The 21,304-nt window shown below is 32.7% G+C and overlaps 9 protein-coding genes and 1 pseudogene across 10 annotated transcripts, besides 2 other annotated features; 6 read left to right on the top strand and 4 right to left on the bottom strand.

The window, feature by feature from the left end:
• Nucleotides 1-739: 739 nt before the first annotated feature.
• On the top strand, nt 740-1,655 carry TVAGG3_0679440 (cysteine-type peptidase protein; the record flags this gene model as incomplete). Its single annotated transcript, XM_001317679.1, has 1 exon — nt 850-1,641. The coding sequence occupies one exon, from the start codon at nt 850-852 to the stop codon at nt 1,639-1,641; it is 792 nt and encodes a 263-aa protein (XP_001317714.1).
• Nucleotides 1,656-1,734: 79 nt separating this feature from the next.
• TVAGG3_0679430 (uncharacterized protein) lies at nt 1,735-2,888 on the bottom strand (the record flags this gene model as incomplete). The annotated part of the gene is made up of 1 exon (XM_001317678.1): nt 1,736-2,863. One exon carries the CDS (start codon nt 2,861-2,863, stop codon nt 1,736-1,738), a length of 1,128 nt encoding a protein of 375 aa, XP_001317713.1.
• Nucleotides 2,889-3,134: 246 nt separating this feature from the next.
• Nucleotides 3,135-6,250, bottom strand: TVAGG3_0679420 (DNA repair/RNA processing CPSF family; the record flags this gene model as incomplete). Its single annotated transcript, XM_001317677.1, has 1 exon — nt 3,299-5,695. The coding sequence occupies one exon, from the start codon at nt 5,693-5,695 to the stop codon at nt 3,299-3,301; it is 2,397 nt and encodes a 798-aa protein (XP_001317712.1).
• Nucleotides 6,251-6,787: 537 nt separating this feature from the next.
• Nucleotides 6,788-7,375, top strand: TVAGG3_0679410 (glucose import; the record flags this gene model as incomplete). Its single annotated transcript, XM_001317676.1, has 1 exon — nt 6,788-7,375. The coding sequence occupies one exon, from the start codon at nt 6,788-6,790 to the stop codon at nt 7,373-7,375; it is 588 nt and encodes a 195-aa protein (XP_001317711.1).
• Nucleotides 7,376-7,446: 71 nt separating this feature from the next.
• TVAGG3_0679400 (spectrin binding) lies at nt 7,447-8,649 on the top strand (the record flags this gene model as incomplete). Its single annotated transcript, XM_001317675.1, has 1 exon — nt 7,447-8,649. The coding sequence occupies one exon, from the start codon at nt 7,447-7,449 to the stop codon at nt 8,647-8,649; it is 1,203 nt and encodes a 400-aa protein (XP_001317710.1).
• Nucleotides 8,650-9,594: 945 nt separating this feature from the next.
• TVAGG3_0679390 (oxidoreductase protein) lies at nt 9,595-10,406 on the top strand (the record flags this gene model as incomplete). The annotated part of the gene is made up of 1 exon (XM_001317674.1): nt 9,610-10,137. The coding sequence occupies one exon, from the start codon at nt 9,610-9,612 to the stop codon at nt 10,135-10,137; it is 528 nt and encodes a 175-aa protein (XP_001317709.1).
• Nucleotides 10,407-10,589: 183 nt separating this feature from the next.
• Nucleotides 10,590-10,622: a mobile genetic element.
• Nucleotides 10,623-10,772: 150 nt separating this feature from the next.
• On the bottom strand, nt 10,773-15,417 carry TVAGG3_0679370 (uncharacterized protein; the record flags this gene model as incomplete). Its single annotated transcript, XM_001317673.1, has 1 exon — nt 10,960-14,859. The coding sequence occupies one exon, from the start codon at nt 14,857-14,859 to the stop codon at nt 10,960-10,962; it is 3,900 nt and encodes a 1,299-aa protein (XP_001317708.1).
• A 1,779-nt stretch (nt 15,418-17,196) lies between these two features.
• On the top strand, nt 17,197-17,436 carry TVAGG3_0679360 (uncharacterized protein; the record flags this gene model as incomplete). The annotated part of the gene is made up of 1 exon (XM_001317672.2): nt 17,197-17,436. One exon carries the CDS (start codon nt 17,197-17,199, stop codon nt 17,434-17,436), a length of 240 nt encoding a protein of 79 aa, XP_001317707.2.
• Nucleotides 17,437-17,454: 18 nt separating this feature from the next.
• Nucleotides 17,455-17,697, top strand: TVAGG3_0679350 (serine threonine-protein phosphatase family; the record flags this gene model as incomplete). Its single annotated transcript, XM_001317671.1, has 1 exon — nt 17,455-17,697. The coding sequence occupies one exon, from the start codon at nt 17,455-17,457 to the stop codon at nt 17,695-17,697; it is 243 nt and encodes an 80-aa protein (XP_001317706.1).
• A 4-nt stretch (nt 17,698-17,701) lies between these two features.
• On the bottom strand, nt 17,702-18,551 carry TVAGG3_0679340 (annotated as a pseudogene). Its single transcript has one exon. A coding segment is annotated over exon 1 (850 nt).
• Nucleotides 18,552-19,349: 798 nt separating this feature from the next.
• Nucleotides 19,350-21,304: part of a mobile genetic element that runs on past the window's edge.

Here is a 21,304-nt window from a genome sequence, read left to right as displayed (position 1 = left end):
AATGAATAGTGATGTGGGTATAGAAAATGTAAGCGATATGAATGCAAAGCAATCAGTATTTAGGACATTGACCATAGATTTCGAAAAAAAATGCTGCATATTGAGCGAAAACTATGATTATATTATAAGGCTGTCATTTAAAGCATAATGAAACTATTCCCTTTTCATTTTAATCGAATAAGATAGTAAAGATTTTTGAATTAGCTAGAAACTGATGAGATGTTTTCACAAATCAGATTTTTAATCTCTATAATGCATAATTCACTCAATATCTCAATTTTGATATTGCGAGATATTTTTGCTATCGGTTTCGCAATTTTGACACAATAGCAAGAGGGTTCTATAAGCATTATTATCAACGTAGAATCTGAATATCATATCAGAAAATGTCGCAAATCTGACATTTACCCGACCAAATAGCAAAAATAATTGAATACTTTTCGCAAAAACTTTAAAAATCGATAAAAATATGAAATATAGATATTAAAGAGACTTTTTATATAATATTCATAAAGATTTTCCAAAAATATGATACCGCAAAATTAAAAAAGTGACGTCTTGAGTGGAGTCAAAGGTCGAAATTGCTAGCTAAATGTTTTTTTAGCGAAATTGCGTATTGTACGTTTTTTTTCGCAAAACGAAACCCTTAATCATATTTAAATTGAGGTCGAAACAAAAGTTAGCGTCAAACTGCTGTGACCATTCAATATTGGCCTAATTAGATTACAGTTTTGAATAAGTTTGGATAATGCTCGATTCCCCAAATTCCCAATCAAAATTAAATGTTGTTTTGGTTCTTTAGGTATTTTTGTACGTTAGTTTGATTTTTTTTTCCTCAACAATCAAAAAATGAGTGTTGATAATCTAAGAGCAATGAAATCGATTGGAAGGGATCTCACAGGGGAGAGTCCATTTTCTTATAAGGCTTCAAATATTCCTGAAAGAGTTTGCTTGGCAATTCCAACCCCAAAGAATCTTCTCGATACATCTGCTTATGCTGATGCATTCAAAGCTGGAAAACAGTTTAAACGTGCTGATTTTTCATTTTATTTCTTGCCTAGCCCAGCATATCCAGATTTCTGTCAATGGATGGAATTGTTCCTAGAAAATGTTAAGGACCATTTAGCAATTGTTTTATCTGGATATTCTATGGAGCCAATTGATGGCTTGGAGACTGAAGCCCACCCATTTATGATCAAAGGTCGTGAAGTTTTACCTTCAAGATTCTTTTCTCTAATTAAAAAGCACAAAAATCCAGCATCTCGACTTACAATATTGATAAATGGCTGCCCATCTTATGAAACATGGTCGAATGGTGATAAAAAAGATCAAACAAAAACTTTTTCGATTCAATCCGTTTCAAATACAATGCGTGGTGTGTTGAATTTCTCTGGAGAAACTCCAGAAAGAGTTTTACTGATGACTACTTGCCCTAGATTGGACGCTACCAAAATAAACGACAAAGGAAAATTGAATATTAGTACATTCATCCGCAATTTATCAAAGATGTTAAAGAAGGATCCGGTTTTATCTGCTGAAGACATATATAAACCTCTTCAAAAGGAATGCCGCGATAACGGTACAGAATTAATCATTTATTCTTCTTCTGTTGATGTTTCTTCAGCTCCTGTCTTATTGTAAATACGATTTGTTTTCTAAATTTATAAAAAATTTTTGAAATTCTAAAATACAAAACAAATATTTATAAAAAACAAAGTATAAGTATATATTATGATTATTTTGGAGGTAATGAATCCAAAAACAGATTAATTTCTTGAATATTTCGATATCTATCTTCTTCTTTCTTTCTAATTTCCGGAATCTTCTCGATTAAGTCTTTTTGGAATGCCTTCAACTCGGTTCTGATCTCCGTAAGTTCTTCTTCATATTTATTTATCGTTGCTGGAAGATTTCCTTGAAAAGCATTTTCTGTTTCAGTTTGGGGGTATAATTCCAGGCTCTTAAGTTCAAGTTCCAGCCTATCTTCGTATGGCAATTGAAGGTAGTTGTGATATGGAATATTTGGAGCCAATGGATTTGTTTTTTTACGTCTAGGGGTTTTATTGGTATTACTTGGTGGATCACATTGTACAATACACGATAAGAGGCAGTGTATCTTTGATCTTTGGCATTTTTGTGTCTTTTCAACTTGAAATTTTGGAAAATATTCATTCCAAAACGGAGAAATGTCATTCATGTTCATAGGAGTTGGAGGCATCTTTGGATTCACTTTCTGACGTGTACGTTTCGTCTGCCGACCTTTTTGAAATAAAAATTTAAATTTTTCTGTCCAGTGAGGGCCACGAGAAATAGGGGAATGTGTTTTGGTAAGCATATCATCGAACATGATATCCAGTTTATATCCTATATTTTCAGGCAATCTTTTGAAAATTTCATTTTTCTCTGTTTTAATCCAAATATCATCTAAATTTTGAGTCTCAGTCTTGGTGCTCTTAACATGCTGACGATTTCCAACTTCCGTTCGCGAGTTCTGCCTTGAAAATGATAATGTATCTCGTTTTGGTGAAGGTACAGCCAAAGTAGTCTTTGAATTCGTCTTTTCTACTATGGGATGATGTGCTGATAAACTAATTGGCTGACTAGCTGTTGCCGAAGGTTGCTCGTTAGTTATAGCTTGTTGAGATAGAACTCTCTCAATCTCCTCCATGCGAAGCTCATAAAAAGATTTGTATTCTATTTTCTTTTCGACAATCAGATGTCCAAGTTTAATCAAATAATTTTGAATTTTGTTCAATGCTTCAAGAGGAAGATCTGTCAGAGAAGATATGTTTCGATTTCCTTCAAGTGCATTTTGGATAGCGTTAACAATCTCCATTTCTGTGGAGACTGTGAACTTTTCCATGGTATTGTAAAAATCTGTATTTTTTCCATTTCCACTTACGGGTGTAGTTGAAAGATTTTATAGAAAATTATATTAGCATTCATACAAAAACACATACAGTTCAAATTGTAAGAGAAAGTCAGAAAAATAATTTTTCAACTCAGTTCATTGTTTGAAGGAATACATGAGAATGATGCAGCATATCTCGAATGTTTCGCCATTTCACTGATACAGATGATCCGTACACAATATTTTTAGAGGAATATAGAATGAATATGCTTGAAATTAACAAATTTGATTCTACATCACAATATTTTCGCATTATCTTATAGGGCTTTGCTTGAACCTCTTTAATTCTTTGATTTCTTTTCAAAATTAAAATTGTAATTGATGATAGAATTAATGATATTAACGTATGGATGTGAAAAAATCAAAATTAATCGAAAATATCTATATTTAAACAAACAAATTCGTAATACACTCTATAATAAATGGAGTAACGTCTAAATTATGACATTTATACTCTTCAAGAACATTCGAAAGTAGCGACAGATCAGCGAAAACTTTATCTTTTCTTGAATTTTCTCTTGGATTGAAGAATTCACAAATATTCAAGAAATTAATGCAGACATCTTCAGTTTTCTTCAGTTTTTCGAATTGGGTGCCTTCTATAACTGGAAAAGCGTATAATGCACCATTTGATGTTCCTCCGACCACAACTTTTTGTCCAAATTTCAACATTGGGACAATTTTGTCTGGCATCGAATCCCAGAGCAATAAATCATTGAAGATCATTCCGAAAAAGAAACTATCAATTTCTTGCATCGAATCTCCAACGATTTTTAATAATCTAAGATATCCATCTCCATCACACATCAAAATGTCATCATCTGTGACAAAACAGGCTGACATTGCTATCTTATACCTTCTGTCTCTACATTTGAGCTTCAATTCTTCGCCAATTATGTCAAAAATTATAATTGATTTGCAAATATCGAAAACCATGAGTTTTCCGTGGTCAATTCGAAGTCTCATGGCACTTACTTCGCATGGGTATTCTGCAATCTTGTTCAAAAACCCTGTTTCATCAATTTTGTACACGTAAATAAAACCTCCAACGCTTACATAGGCCAAATCACCATTTAGAGCTATTTCTGTTGCAGCGTGAGGTACTTCTATCCTATGTACGGCCTCAATTTTTGTGTCTCCTGTTCTCAAAGTGTAAATTAAACCTTTTTCGTTGAATAAAAGGTCATCTGAGATGATCTGACCACTTGCGAAGTGATATTTCCCATTTGTGACCAAAGATGATATGATTTCTTTGGAAGGAAACTCGAAATTTCGGTCAATTGTTGTTTCATAAACTCGAGATTCGGAAATAACACATGTATTATCATCATCCAATACAAGATACGTATTTCCATCAACAGGGGCAACAGTAACGGCCGTTCCTGGAACGTTTATCAGCTCAATATGATACAATTCGTACTGATCATTGAATTCTAGGAGATCTAAGACGTTTCCATCAGATACCAACAAACAATCTTTATAAAACGTTGCTGCAACAAGTGTAGATTCGATCAATTTTACAAATCTTATGTTATTTCCTTCAACAAAGATGATATTTGTTCTGTCTGATGTCGCGAGTAAACAATTCTCATCTCTTTTGATGAGAAAAACAGCAGAAATGGTGATTCCAACTTCTTTGACGATATTAAAATCAAAATCATAAACAAAAACTCTTCCTGAGTGAGTTCCGCAGAACAAAAACTGGCCACATACCTGTAATGATACATACGGACGCGGTAAATCGAGTTTTGACAGGATATTTCCTGAATAATCCATTTTTATCAAATTATTTTTCCAAGTTGAAACGAAAATGAAGTCAGAAAATGCAATGGATGATATCTCTGTATCTATATCTTTCTGAAGAACAACAGAAAACCTTGAATTAATCCGGAAAATGTCAAAATGATTCGTATAATACAAAACAACCATATCTTTGTATTTATTGCCAAATACATATTGAGATTTGAGGATATTGATCCTTGTTTTTTCGAAATTTCTGATTAATCCGTCAATTTTTTCAAAATTTTGAGTATTTTCTTCTGAAACACGGTTATTAACGATCAATGTATAATCATTTGTAACTTGTATGTATCCATTGACCAATTCTGCTGCATATAACGTTGGAAAATTTAATATCGGAATATTTTCACCGAAAATTTTTGTTTCTGTGCATGAAGAACACAAAGCGGTATCTCCAACCCCGAATATAATGTTTATATCGGGTTCTTCGATGAAAGATTTTGCAATTGGCCTCATTGAAACTCCCAAGAGCGCAACAACGCCAAAAATGATTCCTCCTGCTGCAATAATCCTTGGTGGATAATCCCTGGTCTCGGGGAGCTTCGCGAGAGTCTCTATCATTGGAGAAGAATACATATTATAAATTGTTGAATCTTTTAAGAAAATTGATGGGCCATTGAGCGAGCTAATGAATATAACACCTTCATCAAGGTAAATTGTGTTGTTTGCTTGTGATCCCAGCTGAATATATTTAAATTCTCCGTTGAAAAACTCATAAATATCTCCTAAAATGAAGAAAATGTAAAGAGACTTTTTCGGAGTTTCTAAGACCGATACAACTTTGCTGTCAATTGGAAGATTATATGAAAATTTTACATTTCCATTTTGATCAAGTCTATAAAATGATTTTGGAGTAAAAATATCGATGTATTGAGAATCACAATAAACAAAATCAATGACTTCTTCCATTCTGAAAATAGAATAAACAAAATTTTCTTCAATATCTTCTTCTGCGTTTGAAAAATAGTAATCAATGTCAACCATGTGTAAATCTGATGTTGATAAAGAGTTTAAGTATAGTATATTATCTCGATATGATATAGTTGAAGGTGATAATTGTGAATCTATAATTCTTTCATAAGCTACAAAGGATTCGTCATTAAGAATGATGTAAAAAGTTGTTGGAAAATAGAAAATAACAAAATAGTCTTGTAATCCTAATAATATTGGGGCACTTCCGTCTAATATTGGATTATGAGGGTAAATCTTTTCAGCAATTGCTGTTCTGAACTTTGGAAAAAAGCTGCATATGACTACTTGGCTATTAGTTGTATATAGAGCGATTCTTTCGTAATCTTCTTTTCCTTCTTGTAAAGAATTAGGAAAATTAGATGCTGCAATTATTGTATATTGCAAAGGTATTTCATGCACTACATCTGCTTTGATGTCTTTTTCGTTGAATATGGAAAACACAATTGAAGTTGGGTAAACAAAGCATAAATGCTTAACTCGATTAGATAAATAGTATCCATATGAAGCAAATATTGCTGATGATCCCTTTTGAAGGCAATAAATACCAAGGCCGTAACTTGGATTAGCAGACAAAATAAATTTATAATAAATATATCATTTAAGTCTTATAATTATTCATACTACATTTAGATAATTCAATGTGCAATGTTACGTTGGGGAAAAATTGAAATGAATAGAGATTATATATCACAGGTTCATAAGCTTACCAATATCAATCAAAATAGCATCATAATATGGACTAATAGGCATAGTGGTCACAACTTAAACATGATTCGTATTAGTAATAAATTATACAATTACCAGAAAGAATACTTTCATTCATGATTCTGATGTAACTGATGAGTATAATGCAAATGCAAATGAATGAATCTTTTCATATTTGTTTTATATGTTACCGAGGTTAAATTCTGAAGGATTTCAATTTTTATTGAATTTTTGACATAACTCTTTGAAAAATTGTTAAACTAATATTCACCTTGAAAAAACTATAAGAATGTGTATAATTATATTTTAAAAAGATATTATTTAAAATTTTACCCATACTATTTTGAAGAAACATTCTAAGGAATTTTTTCAATGCATTCAAGTTCATTTTTCTAGAACATGGTTAACCTCTGTGTTCACGAGCTCATATACGGTCTTATAATTATGACTGGCTCAATGAACTTTGGATATTCCACTGGTATCGCATCTCCATTGGTCCCTTTCTTTAAAGATGAATGGGGAATATCAAAAATGAATACAACTTGGTTTAATGCAATTCTTGCTCTATTTGCTGTAATTGGTCCATTCATCACTACATGGATGCTTACATTTCTTCCAAGAAGACTTGTATTTTGCATCCTTCAATGCACATCTTCAGTAATACTTTTAATTATGCTTGCATCATCAAAGAAAGCATTTGCTCTCATGATTGTAATGCGTGCACTTCTAGGTCTAGTAATCGGTGGTGTTACATCAATTGCACCAACTATGCTCGTTGAAGCTGCCCCATCAGGTCTCACAGGATTCTTTGGTAACTTAAATCAGATTGGTTGCGTTGTTGGAATCATTATTATGTATCTCCAAGGAAATTGGACAGTAAATACATCAAAGAATGCAACAAAATGGTGGTCTCTAGAAGTTACCTGCGCTGTAATTAACTTTGTTGGTGCAGCCCTTATTTGGAATACAAAATTAAAATCAATTTAAGTTTTTGTTATAAATACTACAATCTCCCTGCATTCTTTGTTTATTTTGATATATCACAAGACTACAATGAAATGTTCCTCTCATCAAAATATTTTAATCTCTCTTCAATTTGGGAGTATTTACTTGCTAATGGTGTTAATATCAACCATAAATATGAAAATGATGAAAGTGCCCTTCATATTGCTTCAAAAGAAAATCTTTTGGAATATGCTAAATTCCTAATCTCACATGGAATTAATGTAAAATCGAAAGATGTATATGACAATACAGCTCTTCATTTAGCAGTTCAGAATGATTTATTTGAAATGGCAAAGATTATACTCTCTGACAGTTCAATTGTCAATATGAAGAATGGAGATACAAATACTGCTGCACATCAAGCAGTAATAAACAATAATTTGCCAATGTTAAAACTACTTATTGAACATGGTGCAGATCTTAATGACCATAATAAATATTTTGGTTATACAGTTCTTCATCTTGCTGTAATTCACAAACATAAAGAAATCTTTGAATATTTGTTAACTCTTGCGCCAAGCTTCAAAAACAATTCGGCTGAAAACGAATGCAAAGAAGAAATAAATAATGAAACTCCAAAAAGAGTTGATGTTAATGCTCGAAATATTGATGGAAAAACTGCCCTTCATTATGCCACAGAGAAGAATAAATTTAAATATGCGAAAAATCTCATTTCTCATGGTATTGACATTAATTTAGCTGATTATAAGGGAAAAACAGCTCTTCATACTGCTGCTTTAAAAAATAGCATTGAGACCGCAAAAGTTCTTATCTCAAATGGCATTGATATTAATGCAGCTGATAAAGATGGAAATACAGCTCTTCATATGGCAGCATCATTGAATCGTATTGAAATAATAAAAATACTATGTTCTAATGGAGCAAATGTTAATTCAAAAAATAAAGATAGAAATAACCCATTACAATACGCTGTATCAACCATCAATGAAGAAACAGTAAAACTTCTTATATCTTATGGTTTAAATTGGAAGGAACCGTTTAAAGATGGATCAACGCTCTTGCTCAAAACACTGCAAACAGATAACGAAAATTTAATAACATTTCTTTTTCCACGATATGATTTTTATTCAGTTTGTAATAATGGCAAAACTTACATTCAGTATGCTAAACGAAACAAAAAATACAAGGCATCACAATTTGCTCTATTTCTGCATAATTTCGTACTAGTAATATTTTTGATTTTTATGTTTATTTGGCTTATTGAGTACCTTATCATTTTATTCTATTTAGAATAGTGATCTATTGGTACCCAAAACACCCGCATGTTCCTTCAAATTAAATAAATTTCAAATTTTATTTTGCATAAGAGTTTTTCAGATAATATAAATAAACAAATTTATAAAACTATCTATATTTTTAATGTCATCCCATATATGATTATAAAAATTCCATTATGAATTTAAAATATATTCATTTCTCTTCAAAATAAAGGAGAATGAATGTTAATGTATTTTTCTTCATTGTACAAAACAATGGGCATGCATTTACTGAATTAGTTTAATTTAATTAAAAGTAAAGACTATCCCATTACTGTCTAATGATCTAAATATCTATTGTGAGATCAATGCTATATTTCCTTGGTCATCATTTGATTTTGCAATGATAAAAATTTTGTCAAATTTTATTTCAGGAGAATTCAATTTTATTTATGAACTTACAGTTGGATAATTCGATTTCTATGCCTTAAATTATTGCACTTTAAATTTGCGATCAAATGTGTGAATTCATTCCTGTGAATTCAGACCTGTGAATTCACCGAGTAGGTGCCAAAAGTGCTTACTCTTAAACAACCGTCGGATTTCCGGGTGAAATCGTGACACACTTTCGTCTTTCGTAGGCGGTGGTGGTTGTTACAAAAGGTAACTTCGAATGTAGCGTGAAATCTGCAAAAAAAATTCTGAAATTTGAATGGATAACACAAAAATTGAATAGTTTACGTCAATAAAAAAGAGAAAAATGAAGCCAATGTGTCTCGAACCTAGGACTTAGAGCAGCAATCCCACTGTTTATCCCATTACATATTACACTACATGCATCTCTCACCTCAGTGAATGAGATCAACTATATGATAACTTTTTCCCCATTATATTCTTGTGGAAAAGTGACAAATAGCAACTTTGACCCTCTCTCTGAATTCACCCCCATTGAAATTTCGATAGAAAAAATTTTTTGAATGACGAGTACATTTTTCGAAAATGGAGATCCCACAACTCGGTTTCGGTACATATCTCGCCAATGATCCAGCAAAACTCAAAGCTGCACTTCATTATGCTATTGAAGAATGCGGTGTCAGACACATTGACACAGCTTTTGCTTATTTTAATCAAAATGTTATTGGTGAAGTACTCAAAGAAATCTTCGCAAAAGGAAAGATAAAGCGTGAAGACATGTTCATCACAACAAAGTTATGGTGCACACATTGGAGAAAAGACCTTGTTGAAGCAGAATTACGTTATGATTTAAGTCAATTGCAGCTTGACTATGTTGATCTCTACATCATTCACCAGCCAATTTCATTACAATCACGTGATGTAAAGGATACAACAATTATTCCAACTGATGCAAATGGAAAGATCATAATCGAGCAAATCGATGTTCTTGATACATACCATGCAATGGAAGAATGTGTTAAGAAGGGATTAACAAGACATATTGGTGTTTCAAACTTCTCAATCGAGATGCTTGAAAGAATTTGGTTCAATTCCGAGATCAAACCTTGTTAAGTCTGTTGCAGAAGAAGTTAAAAAGACAACTGCCCAAATTTGCCTCAAGTTCTTACAGCAGAAGTCTAAGAAGTATATTCTCATCCCAATGTCCATGAATCCAAAGAACATCAAATCTAACTATGAACTTGATTTCACATTAACTGAAGCTCAGATGAAGAAGCTTGAGGAATTAGATAGATTCTATTCATTCTTTGATTATTCCCAATGGTTCCAGGTTGATGTTCATAATATCGGTACCAATAAGTGGTATCAATAAAAGTATCCGTTTAATTCAATTAAATTTATAACTTTTTTTATAAAACACAATATATCTTTATTTTAATAGCAGAATAGTATAGCAGTTATATTAAGTACTATATAGTGATTTATATTTACTTTCTTCTGACCAAAAATATTAACTCTTGACCATAGAATATTGGGATAAAAAGCTAGAGTGTCAAAAAAATTGAGAGAATGTCAGAAAATAGTATGTGCACCCTTAAGTTAAAATGAATTTATTATTATGAACTTACAATTTCAAATTGTGATCTCAACTTTTTTGAAGGGAAATATAATTTGAAATAGCCTACAAATGATTAATTTGATGTCTGTTTTCGTCAACCAACCGATTATTTAGCTTAATAATAGGTTGAGTCTGTGTCAAAGTACTTTGATGCCATTTTGTATTAAAGAAAATGGTTGCAGACAACACCCTTCTAATCTGCAAACAATTTTTTTTAAAAAAAAAGAAAAATAACTATTTTTTTCTAAAAGTAATAAGATAACTAACATGGTTTTATAAAATAATATATCAATCTATATATAAAAAAATTATAATAACTAATCAGTCAAACATTTCTCAATGTCATCAAAGCTGATATAGCTTCCTTTGACATTGTTTTGATTGAATTCAGTAACTTTTGCTTCATTTGATTGAAGAGTTTGGTTCAAAAACATTACAGAGTAATCTGGAATTGCGAAGGCAGAACTAACTTGAGCCTTGTGTCCTTCGAAGTATATAGATATATAAGGTTCATCACTCAAAGCAATTTCAGCATCAAAAACTTTAGAAGCAACAACGAAACTTTTGAAAATTTTTTCCTTGGAAGTTTTTGTTCCGTTTATTATATCTCTAATAAACAGAAGCGTTGTATTTGGATCATATCCGCTTCCAATGAAATAGAAGCAGCTTCCCTGGCACCTCAACAAATGGAATGTCATGTAACACTGCATCAAAGACTGAACAGTCAAAAAGAACTTGTCAGTGGAATTGTTGTATTCTGTCATATAAAATCTGCCAATAATAATCGTCATGTCATCACTATGATGCTTAAACAATCCGTCGTCGCAAATCATCTTTGCAATGTTAGGTGTAACGTATTTCGATAAGCAAGTGATGAAATTCTGTTTGGTGTTTGTTTGGTTGGTTAATTCAAAAAGTGCCACTCTTGAAATTCTGTCAAATTTGTATTTAGAAGTGACAAATTTTCTAAATCTTTTGGCAGTGACTTGGTAATTTCTGATGTCACTTTTTGTATCGTCTGGTGTAAAAATTTCGTCAAATCTTTTACCAATGAAATCGAGACTTTCGACACCCAAAATTTCCTTAACATTTTGAGTTATATCGATAATATTTTTAGAGTTATTATCAACGGTTGCAACGATTACGTTATTTGGCAATTTGTTTTCTGGTTGTTTGTCTTTTGGTTTGTTCAAATCATCCAAATAACCAATAGGAATATTAAACAAACTGTCCAAACCATGGTTGACATTCAACTCTAAGTAAAGAGCAATTAACAATCCGCAAATGAAAACAAATCCATCAATTAAAATTGCGACATTTGTTCCAATGAAATTCGTCGAAATCATTTTATCTATTTCTTCTTCAACTTTCTGGAAATGCCGAGTATATATGGAAATATTTCCTGAGAAAGGAGAAACATTGGAATTATTCTTGTAACTCTCATATAAATAAATAGAATGAACATGTAACTGTGTCACGTTTTCTTTGATTCTATTCAAAAGAATTTTATTGTTTTCGTTTTGGAAAAGGTAGAAAACGTTTGATTTCATGTTCAAAAAGATCGCAACCATGAATGGAGTGAAATATATGAAAATTAAACTGATGTAAAATAACCTTTGGTTGTAAATGGTTTCACTTATCGTTTTTGACACGATGTCAATTTTTTCGATGTTTTCGGCAACAATGAAATCATCATCTTTTGCGGAGTTGTCAGTCATCGAACACTCTGAGAAGTCATCTGAGAATTCTGACTCAGAATTGTTCGCTGTTGAATTTGAAGAGTTTACAAAAGGTGACATCAAAGCGAAATTTGACGTTTTCAGAAGATTTTCAGCTCCTATGAAAGAAATTGAAAATTTTGCATCTTTCAAGTTGATGTGATGTGAACTTTCTGTCAACATTTGCGTGTAATTCACATCTGCTTCACTTGAATATCTTCCTAATTTCATTCTCTTCAAATTCGGATTAATTGGCACTTTTGTGGCACTTTTTGTATTTGTCACTTTTTGTCCGTTAGTATTTTCTGAGGGGAACAAAATTCTGAATAAATCCCATGACTCGAGAGATTTCTTCAATAATAAAAGTGACAATCTTTCTTTTGAACCCAAAAATTCTGTTGCAGAAGGTGGAATTCTTCTAAGGAGAGTTCTGATTCTTATGTAAATGAAAACTAAGGAAAGTAATGTTCCAAACAATGATAGTTTGTATAGCAAATTGGCCATTCCTTTGTATGTCTCATCAAATCTCGTAGAATTGATAATTTTAGATGTCAAATTCGTGTAATTCTCCAAATTATGTTTAATTTCGACCTTTGACTTCTTGATCAGCTTCTCCATCCCGTCCAATGTTTCGCATTTGTCATTGGATGATGATGCAAGGAATTCTGATGAATATCCGAGAACTTTGGCTTGGAATGTTAAATCTTCCCTCGCAGTGATGGAATAATCAAGAATCTCATCGTGGATGTTCAATATCTTGTAGATACAGATAAGTTGGCGCTTCTCTTCGTCTGTAAAATTCTCATTTTGCAAATTTGGCAAATCTTGTATGTTTCTAACGCCAGGACGGAGGATTGGAGCGTAAGACTCGTTATAACCATTCTTTGTAACAGGATTTTGATAATTTTTGTCATTATTAAAATCAATATTTTCATTTTCAGAAATTTTTTCAATATCGTGGTTAATTTCCGATTCCTTTTGATCATATGGTGCTTCTTCGACTACTTTTTTGAACGTCATCTTTGGTATTTTTCCTAAATAATTAGTTTCACCTACAATGTTGTTTGGAGTGTAGAATTTGTTCGTGGGATGTTTATTTTGCATGTTGTTGTAGGTATTGGCCGGACTTGCTTCGAATTTTGTGTAAATTTGGTGTATAACTATTCCAGCAGTGAGTTTATAAGCTGCTTGAAGTGAATACTGCAACAAATCCCTAACCTCAACAACAGTCTCCACGTTATTATTCATTACGTTTGCAAATTTCATAATATAAACTATTGCCCACGTAGATATGATGATAAAGCTTAGAATTGTGCCATAAGGTTTGATGTTAGAGCATTTTCTCACACCCATAGCGATCGGGGAGTTGTTTGAGTCTTCATTTCTGTAAATTACGTTTTCGTCAAAGTGGAATCTAATTTTAGAGTTAGATTCAGAGATTTTATTTGACGAAGAACCACTTGTTGTTTCAGATCTTTCTCTCTCAATTATCTCATTTGATAATGGATAATAAATTGAAGTTTTCTTGAAGACAGGGTCACCGCAAGCATCTGGATTATCTCTAATCATGTTCGAATACTTCCTAAACAGCACAGATTTCTGTGGATCACCCAAAGCAACAAGAGAAATCTCAGCATAAGCTAATTGTATGTTTGGATCCCTTTGATATATATAAACAAGGTACTGGCTATAATTAACAAGCTCTATATATGCAAATGACGCTTTCAAACCATACACAAAACTGTCAAAAAAGTGTTTTTCATGTCTTTTTTGCCAAAAAAGTGACAAATTAATTAAATAATTTCTGTGTAAATCATCCAGATGGGAAGACATGACTGGGGAAGCTTTGTCACCTGATCTAAGGATTCTACTGAAGACGTAGAACTGGTAATCGTAATAAGGGCTGTCTCCATTCCACTTAGAAATGATTAATTGTATTTTTGAACGATGTGCTTTGAAAATTCCCAAAAATCTGATTACTTCTATCATTTCCTCTGGATCTAATTTGCTTCTTAGCATCAGATAGTTCTCGAAACATTCTACATCTGCTTCTGTTTCGGCTGCGTACCTCATAACAGTTGCATTTGTTAGAGGAATCCAAAAAGGAGGTTCAATTTTTTCATTCATGATGGATGATGAGTATTTCTTCATGAAAATGTTGTGGAAATAGTAGATAACGGTATAAACAAGGATAAGAAAGATCATGAGGAAGGTTGGACGTATGTATTTGTTCGGATGCAAATTGAAAAATATTATGAAAGGAGAAGCAAAGATTGGAGAGTCTTTGAGTATAGCAGCGAAGATACTGACATGAACTCCATGTGACAATCGCATTTCGATAACGAAAATGATGTAAATTGGGAAGAAGAAAAATATAATGAATTCTAGAATGAAATGATCAAAGTCGTATAGAAGTAATTGACATGCTACAACTGAGAAACGTGCCCAGAACATGAAATGGTCGGTCGAACAAGAGTTTGAATCGAGCATCGTTTCCATGATGAAGATTTTGGGCCGGAAAAATGTGGCTGATATGTACTCGAAAAACTCAGTGAGAAAAAGGTTCAAAATGATAAGAATAAACGAAATAATATTCAAAATGTTAAACGAGTTGATAAGCATGCACAGTTGCTGGTTTACTCTGAAGAAAACGTGTATCTGCACAACTGACGAGATGATATCTAAAAGAATACGAATGAAATAAAGTTGTGTTTTGAAAAGGTATTTCCCGGATTTGCATTTGTTCGCAGTGGACCAAAGAATCCATGTGGCTAAGATATTTGTAATAATGAATGACATGGTTGACTCGATGGTCGAATCTTGATAATAAATACCAGGATTGAGCAATCCTACATTGTTAAGTACATTGATAAATGTTGGAGGTCGTGTATTAAGCTGATCTACATGCGTAATATCTAAGATAAAGAAAAAGTATTGACAAAATCGAAAGATATCGCGTAACCAATATACCCACGTAGAAATAACTGCTCTGTACCTGATTTCGAATGCCAAGCTGTAGAAATTTCTCATAAAATCCTTTAGCATGATATTCGAAAGCTAGTAATCTTAGAAAAAAAGTTAAAGAAGTATTCAATTTAATTAAAGGTATTTTAACTGATAAATATTATTAATTAGCATATGATTATTAATAATAAATTGAAACAAGTAAAAAGATTTTAATAACGATCGATTATTTCACATTCAATTCATTAAGGGAGGCTTCCGACCAGAAAGCCCTTTCAATTTTTTGTGATGTTTACACCAAAAGTGAGATTCGTTAAGCGTTTTTCTCGTTGAATATTGAGTTTCCCGGATTTTAAGTTATTCATAAAGCTTCTCTATATTATACCCTATCTACTGATATGGTTATTTTTGAAAAATCTCTTAAATCGACCTGCACTGAATTTTTTAGGGAAAATTCGAAATTTTATAGGCGTTTTCTGTAACGTTTTTTTACGGAATAAAATCCGAAAAATAATTTTTTGAAGAATCATTTAGGTCAGGTAAGTGGGGCCTCCAGGCACTTCGTGCCCTCTAGCCCCTAAGATGTTTAGTATAACTTTGTCCGGACAAGTAAGGGTCTATCGTCGCTACAGGAAAAGTTACAGGCGTTCCAAGGAAGTATACTTTGAGAAGCCTTCTTCTGGGTCGAAAACATTATATAATGTGTCGCTTTTCACAAATTATATATGTTTTCATGTTTTGTCACTTTTCTGTCACTTTTCAGGAAAAACATTTTTATTATTATATATAAATGAATTTTACAAAACCACCGTTACCCTTCTTTGGAAATAAGAGTAGATGTAAAGATATTCTATTGAGAGAACTTAAGAAACTACCGAATGGTCTAACATTTGTAGATTTGTTCGGTGGAAGTTTCTATATATCCCATTTGTGCCATACAATATTCCCAGACTCAAAGATTATATGCAATGACTTCGACAACTATATGGACCGTCTCAAACATATACCAGACACAAACAATATATTGAAAGAGTTAAAAGAAAAGATACCTATAGGTAAGATGGAACGTATACCATTAGATAACAAAAATATTGTGAGAGAGGTTTTGAAAAAAGCAGAATATATAGACTGGGATAGTATATCTGCTAGACTATTATATAGTGGTTCTATAAGAGTTCATGACATTGAAACACTTATGTCAAACGTTTTATATCTTAACTATACAAATGTTTTCAAAGAGGACATAGAAAAATATATTGAGGGTATAGAGTTTGTGAGATGTCGTTGGACAGAGTTGTATGAAAAATATAAAGACAAGGAAAATGTTTTCTTTATAGTGGACCCGCCGTTCTATAACACATGCGATTTTCAATACCAAGTAGACTGGACTTTGAGAGACTCTTTAGAAACTTTAGACGTTTTACATAACCATCCATGCTTTTACTTTACATCCGATAAAAGTGGTTTGGAAACCGTTATGAGATGGTTAGAGGACATACATGACTATGAGTTTAGATATGACAAGATAGAATATGAGAGAGGTCCTATAAACCGGAGAAAGTGTCATAACAAAGAAATTTTACTAGTAAGTAAATGTGGTTTGAAATAGGACTACTTGTTTTAGGTTTTTTCCATTGTGTCATTTATTTATTTGACGTGGCAGAAAAGTACAGAGAATATGAAGATGAACCAATGCCTGCAAATGTTCAGTATATGTACTCGTAAGAGATATTTTTATCTAATATTAAATGGACGCACAGAACTTAGCGAATGCACAGCAACCTGGACAACCAAACCCAGAGAATATTCCAAATGAAGTTAGAATACAAAACTGCAATGGCAAACTATGGTCAAGTGCCAACAGATGTACAAATGCAAACTGCCATGTCAAATGACGCTGCGTTAGGTTTGCCACCATGGTATGCAAATATGAGATGGAAAGAGTTTTATACAAACCCTGAAGTGGGATATAAACAACTTTATGCAGATGACGCGAACACAGGAGTTGACCCAGAATATGTTTTCTACCAGAGGAGAAACAGAATGTATGAGCTCCAGTTAAAGAATGCTATGGAACTCAACAGGAAACGTAAGAGACTAGGCGGACATTAGATTTTTACATATAGTAAAATGGGTTTCTTCAGTAAGATAGGAAACTTCTTCAGAAGAGTTGGAAGAGGTATATGGAATGGAATAAAATCTGTCGGAAGAGGAATTTGGAACGGAGTCAAAAATATTGGTAAAAGAGTAGGTCAGTTCGTTGGTATTATACCTAAAGACCCTGAACCAGAAGAACAAGCTCCTGTTATACAACAGCCTGAACCTGCACCACAGTCTAGTTGGCAACCAAATCCAACACCTCAACCGTATTAAAAAATTATATTTTTACCGTTCGATAGTAGTTGTATATGAAACTAAGTTCTAAGTAAAACGCATGGTATAATGGAACTATTCTCTTTCTTCCATCTGTTGTAAACCATACTTGAAAGTCTGAAATACTTCCACTTGGTGGTTCATATAGCTTTGTAGGTTTTTCGTAAAAGTCATTTGCCAAGCATAAAAAAGAGTTTTGTGCACCAGAAAATGAAGCATGAACTATAATAGCATCTGAGTCGAAAACATTTTCATATGTTCCATTAGGGTTTTCGACTTCATAAAAGTCCGGGTGTACTGGATATTCTGCAGGCTGATTTAACATCCTCATAAATCTATACCATGCCAAGTTGTTATATTTTGTAGAAATATAAACGTTTTCTCCAAGGTCTTCTATTCTATTTGATTTTAACAGTTGCATTTTTCCTGTCATATATAATTATCGAGATGGTACTCTCCTTCGTCAATGTTATACTGGTTTGCATATTCGATATAGATGTCGTTTATTTTTTCTTGAAAAGCTTGAAGATTGTTTCTAAGTTTACAAGCAAATTCACTTGTAAAAGTTTTCCCTGTTCAAATTTCTCATACATACGTTTTTCTTTGTTATAGTATCGAACTTCAAAACCGACTGTAAATGGGAAACCATGTATGGCTTCTGAAATGAACTTCATTCTACGAAAGCCAATAGCTTTTGTGACAGATGGGTCTCTTAACCATCTTAACGGGTAGTCAAAACGATAGCCTTCATGCTTTACGGTCTCTGTCTCAAACTTTTGACCGACATTCGTAAAAAGTTCATCTAATGGTTTAGTTGTAGCAACTCTTGAATTTTCTTTTTCTATTGAAAGCATATTTTATCTAGAATAAAAATGTCAAATGAAACAGCGTCTATGAGAGAAATACAACACAACCGACAACTCATTATACAAGCTCTAAATAAGAACACAACAAACTTTTCAAACTATTCTAAGATATCTGAGTCATTGAAAGAAGGAAACTTAAAACTGACATTAAACCCAATGACAGATGAGTTTCTGTTTCAAGACAATAAGAACCATACTGTTTGTATAAATCCAACAAAAGGAACTTTAAACGAGAAACCTATAAAAGAACTTCTTTTGAAAGCAGATGTTGACAACAAAGCAGACAAAACATATGTAGACGATGCAATAGCAAAAGAAGAAGAAAGAGCTGACAAAGCTTATGCAACAAAAGAACATACTCATCCTGAACTAGCAGACAAAACATATGTTGACAATAAAATGTCAAGTGAAGTGACAAGAGCTGAAAACGAATATTCTAAAAAGACTCATATACATTCTATATCTGAAATAACAGACTTACAAGAAACCTTAAACAGTAAAAGTGCCGTTGGACATACACATTCTATATCTGAAATAACAGACTTAAACGTTAGCCTTGAAAAGAAAGCAGATAAAACATATGTTAACGATGAGTTAGCATGTGTGGCTAGTAAGTTAGAGAAGAAAGCAGATAAGGAATATGTGGATGAAAAAGATAACGAAATGAAAGAAAGGGTTGACTGGTACCATGAATGGACATCGAAGATTTTAAAAAGTAAAGCCGATACAGGATGGGTTTCAGGATGTTTAGACCTTAAAGCGGATAAAACATATGTTAACGATGAGTTAGAGAAGAAAGCAGACAAGAACCATACACATACCATTGCAAATATAACAAACTTACAAGAAACCTTAAACAGGAAAAGTGACGTTGGACATACACATACCATTGCAAATATTACAAACTTACAAGAAACCTTAAACAGGAAAAGTGACGTTGGACATACACATACCATTGCAAATATAACAAACTTACAAGAAACATTAGAGACAAAAGCAGATAAAACATATGTCAATGAAATATACCAAAGTTTAGTTGGAACAAAAAATATTGAAACTATTGTTGGTGACTTTTCTGTCAATGAAGAAAACAAATATTTTAGATGGCAGTTTGTACATTCCTTAAAAAATGGTATACGGTATAAACTCATTCCGAAAAATAACAATGAAATGTATGTAAGCTATAAAAAGAACGATGGTACACAAGTTAAAGTTCCATTAGACAACAACTGCTACTTAAACTTATATGGAGACGAACAAAAGAAATATTTCGGAGTTTATGAAATGACAGATATGACATTGCCTGACCCAGCTCCAGCACCATATTATTATGACTATGGAGATGAAGACGGAACACTACACGCAGATGAACAAAAGCAAACATTATATTTAGAATATTATAGATATAAAAGATATAATGCAATAGAAAAAACGAGAATAGTATACTATTATATAGATGACAGAAATAAATATTATAGTCAAGACTTTACCTACCCTGAAAACATAAGATTATATTATAAAAAATATTCTGACACAAACCAGAAGAAACCTGAAATAGTTGCACTATATTTTAAGTTCAAAAGAGGCAATCCTATAATATCTCATATGTTTGATTTAATGAACCCAGTAGGTTCTATTTATACATCTATGGAAGCAAGAGGTCCTCAAGTAATGTTTGGTGTTGGTGCATGGGAACAAATAGTCGACAGGTTTTTGTATTGTGCAAACTCTTCAAAGGAAACAGGTGGAAGTAAAACGATTTCAGGTGAAAATTTACCTGCGCACAGTCACTACATAGATTTAAGTACATCTCAAGCAGGTTGGCATAAGCATAGATATTGGGATTGGTCAGGAATGACAAAAGGTCAAGGATATGATGTTAAAGACGACGTTAAGTTTGCTATAAATTGTTACTGGGATGACACTCAGGGAGAAGGAAACCATACACATCGCGTTTCAGGGTATACGCAAACAACGGGACAAAGTAAAGACTACATGCCACCTTACATGACAATTTACGCATGGTATAGAATTGCTTAGTCGTCATTTTCAACTTCTTTAGCATATTCGTCAGGAGTTGTCTTATATTTGTTAGGAACTGTCTTTGAAAGTATACCACCTTGAACTTTGACAAGTTTGAAAAGAGGTCTGACAATAGTAGTTTTATCTTCTGCTTGCAGTCTGTACATTTTGCCATGTTTGCCTAAAACTTCATAATATTCTCTTGTATACTTTCTTCTATTTTTACGAACACGAATGTGAGTACCTGTCGGGTTCCCATTGTTGTCATAGTCAATAGTATTTTCATATGGGTCGCGTTTAGGTATTTCTATTTTTACTTTGTCACCTTTCTGAAGTTTGAAGCCCGGCATTCTTTCTTGTTTGTCTCTTTTGACTAAATTATTAAATATATAGTCTTTCTCTAAGTCAGGGTTGTTTTTCATTTCTTCGGGGGAGTGGTTTCCCAAACCTTTTTGTTTACGGCTATTGTAAATATTTAAAACTTGTCTCATCTTTGCCTGGGAGAAGTGTCTATATTTGTCGTCATATGACATTTCATTTGCTTCACCACCTTGTGGTTGGTTTAAGTCTCTTAACATTTTTATACATCCGTCAATGACACCAAGAGCAGAATGGTTTTGGTCGACAATGAAATATTGGTTTACATTTTTTGAACGCAGATAGTTTTTAATATCGTCTGATTTGAAAGAACTTTCACAGTCAGATGTTAGTTTTGTTGG

The sequence above is a fragment of the Trichomonas vaginalis genome, chromosome III (genome assembly GCF_026262505.1).
Source record: "Trichomonas vaginalis G3 chromosome III, whole genome shotgun sequence".
In the NCBI taxonomy this organism is placed as follows: domain Eukaryota; phylum Parabasalia; order Trichomonadida; family Trichomonadidae; genus Trichomonas; species Trichomonas vaginalis.
Note: the sequence above shows the minus strand (reverse complement) of the source record. Positions and strands in the feature narration are given on the sequence as shown.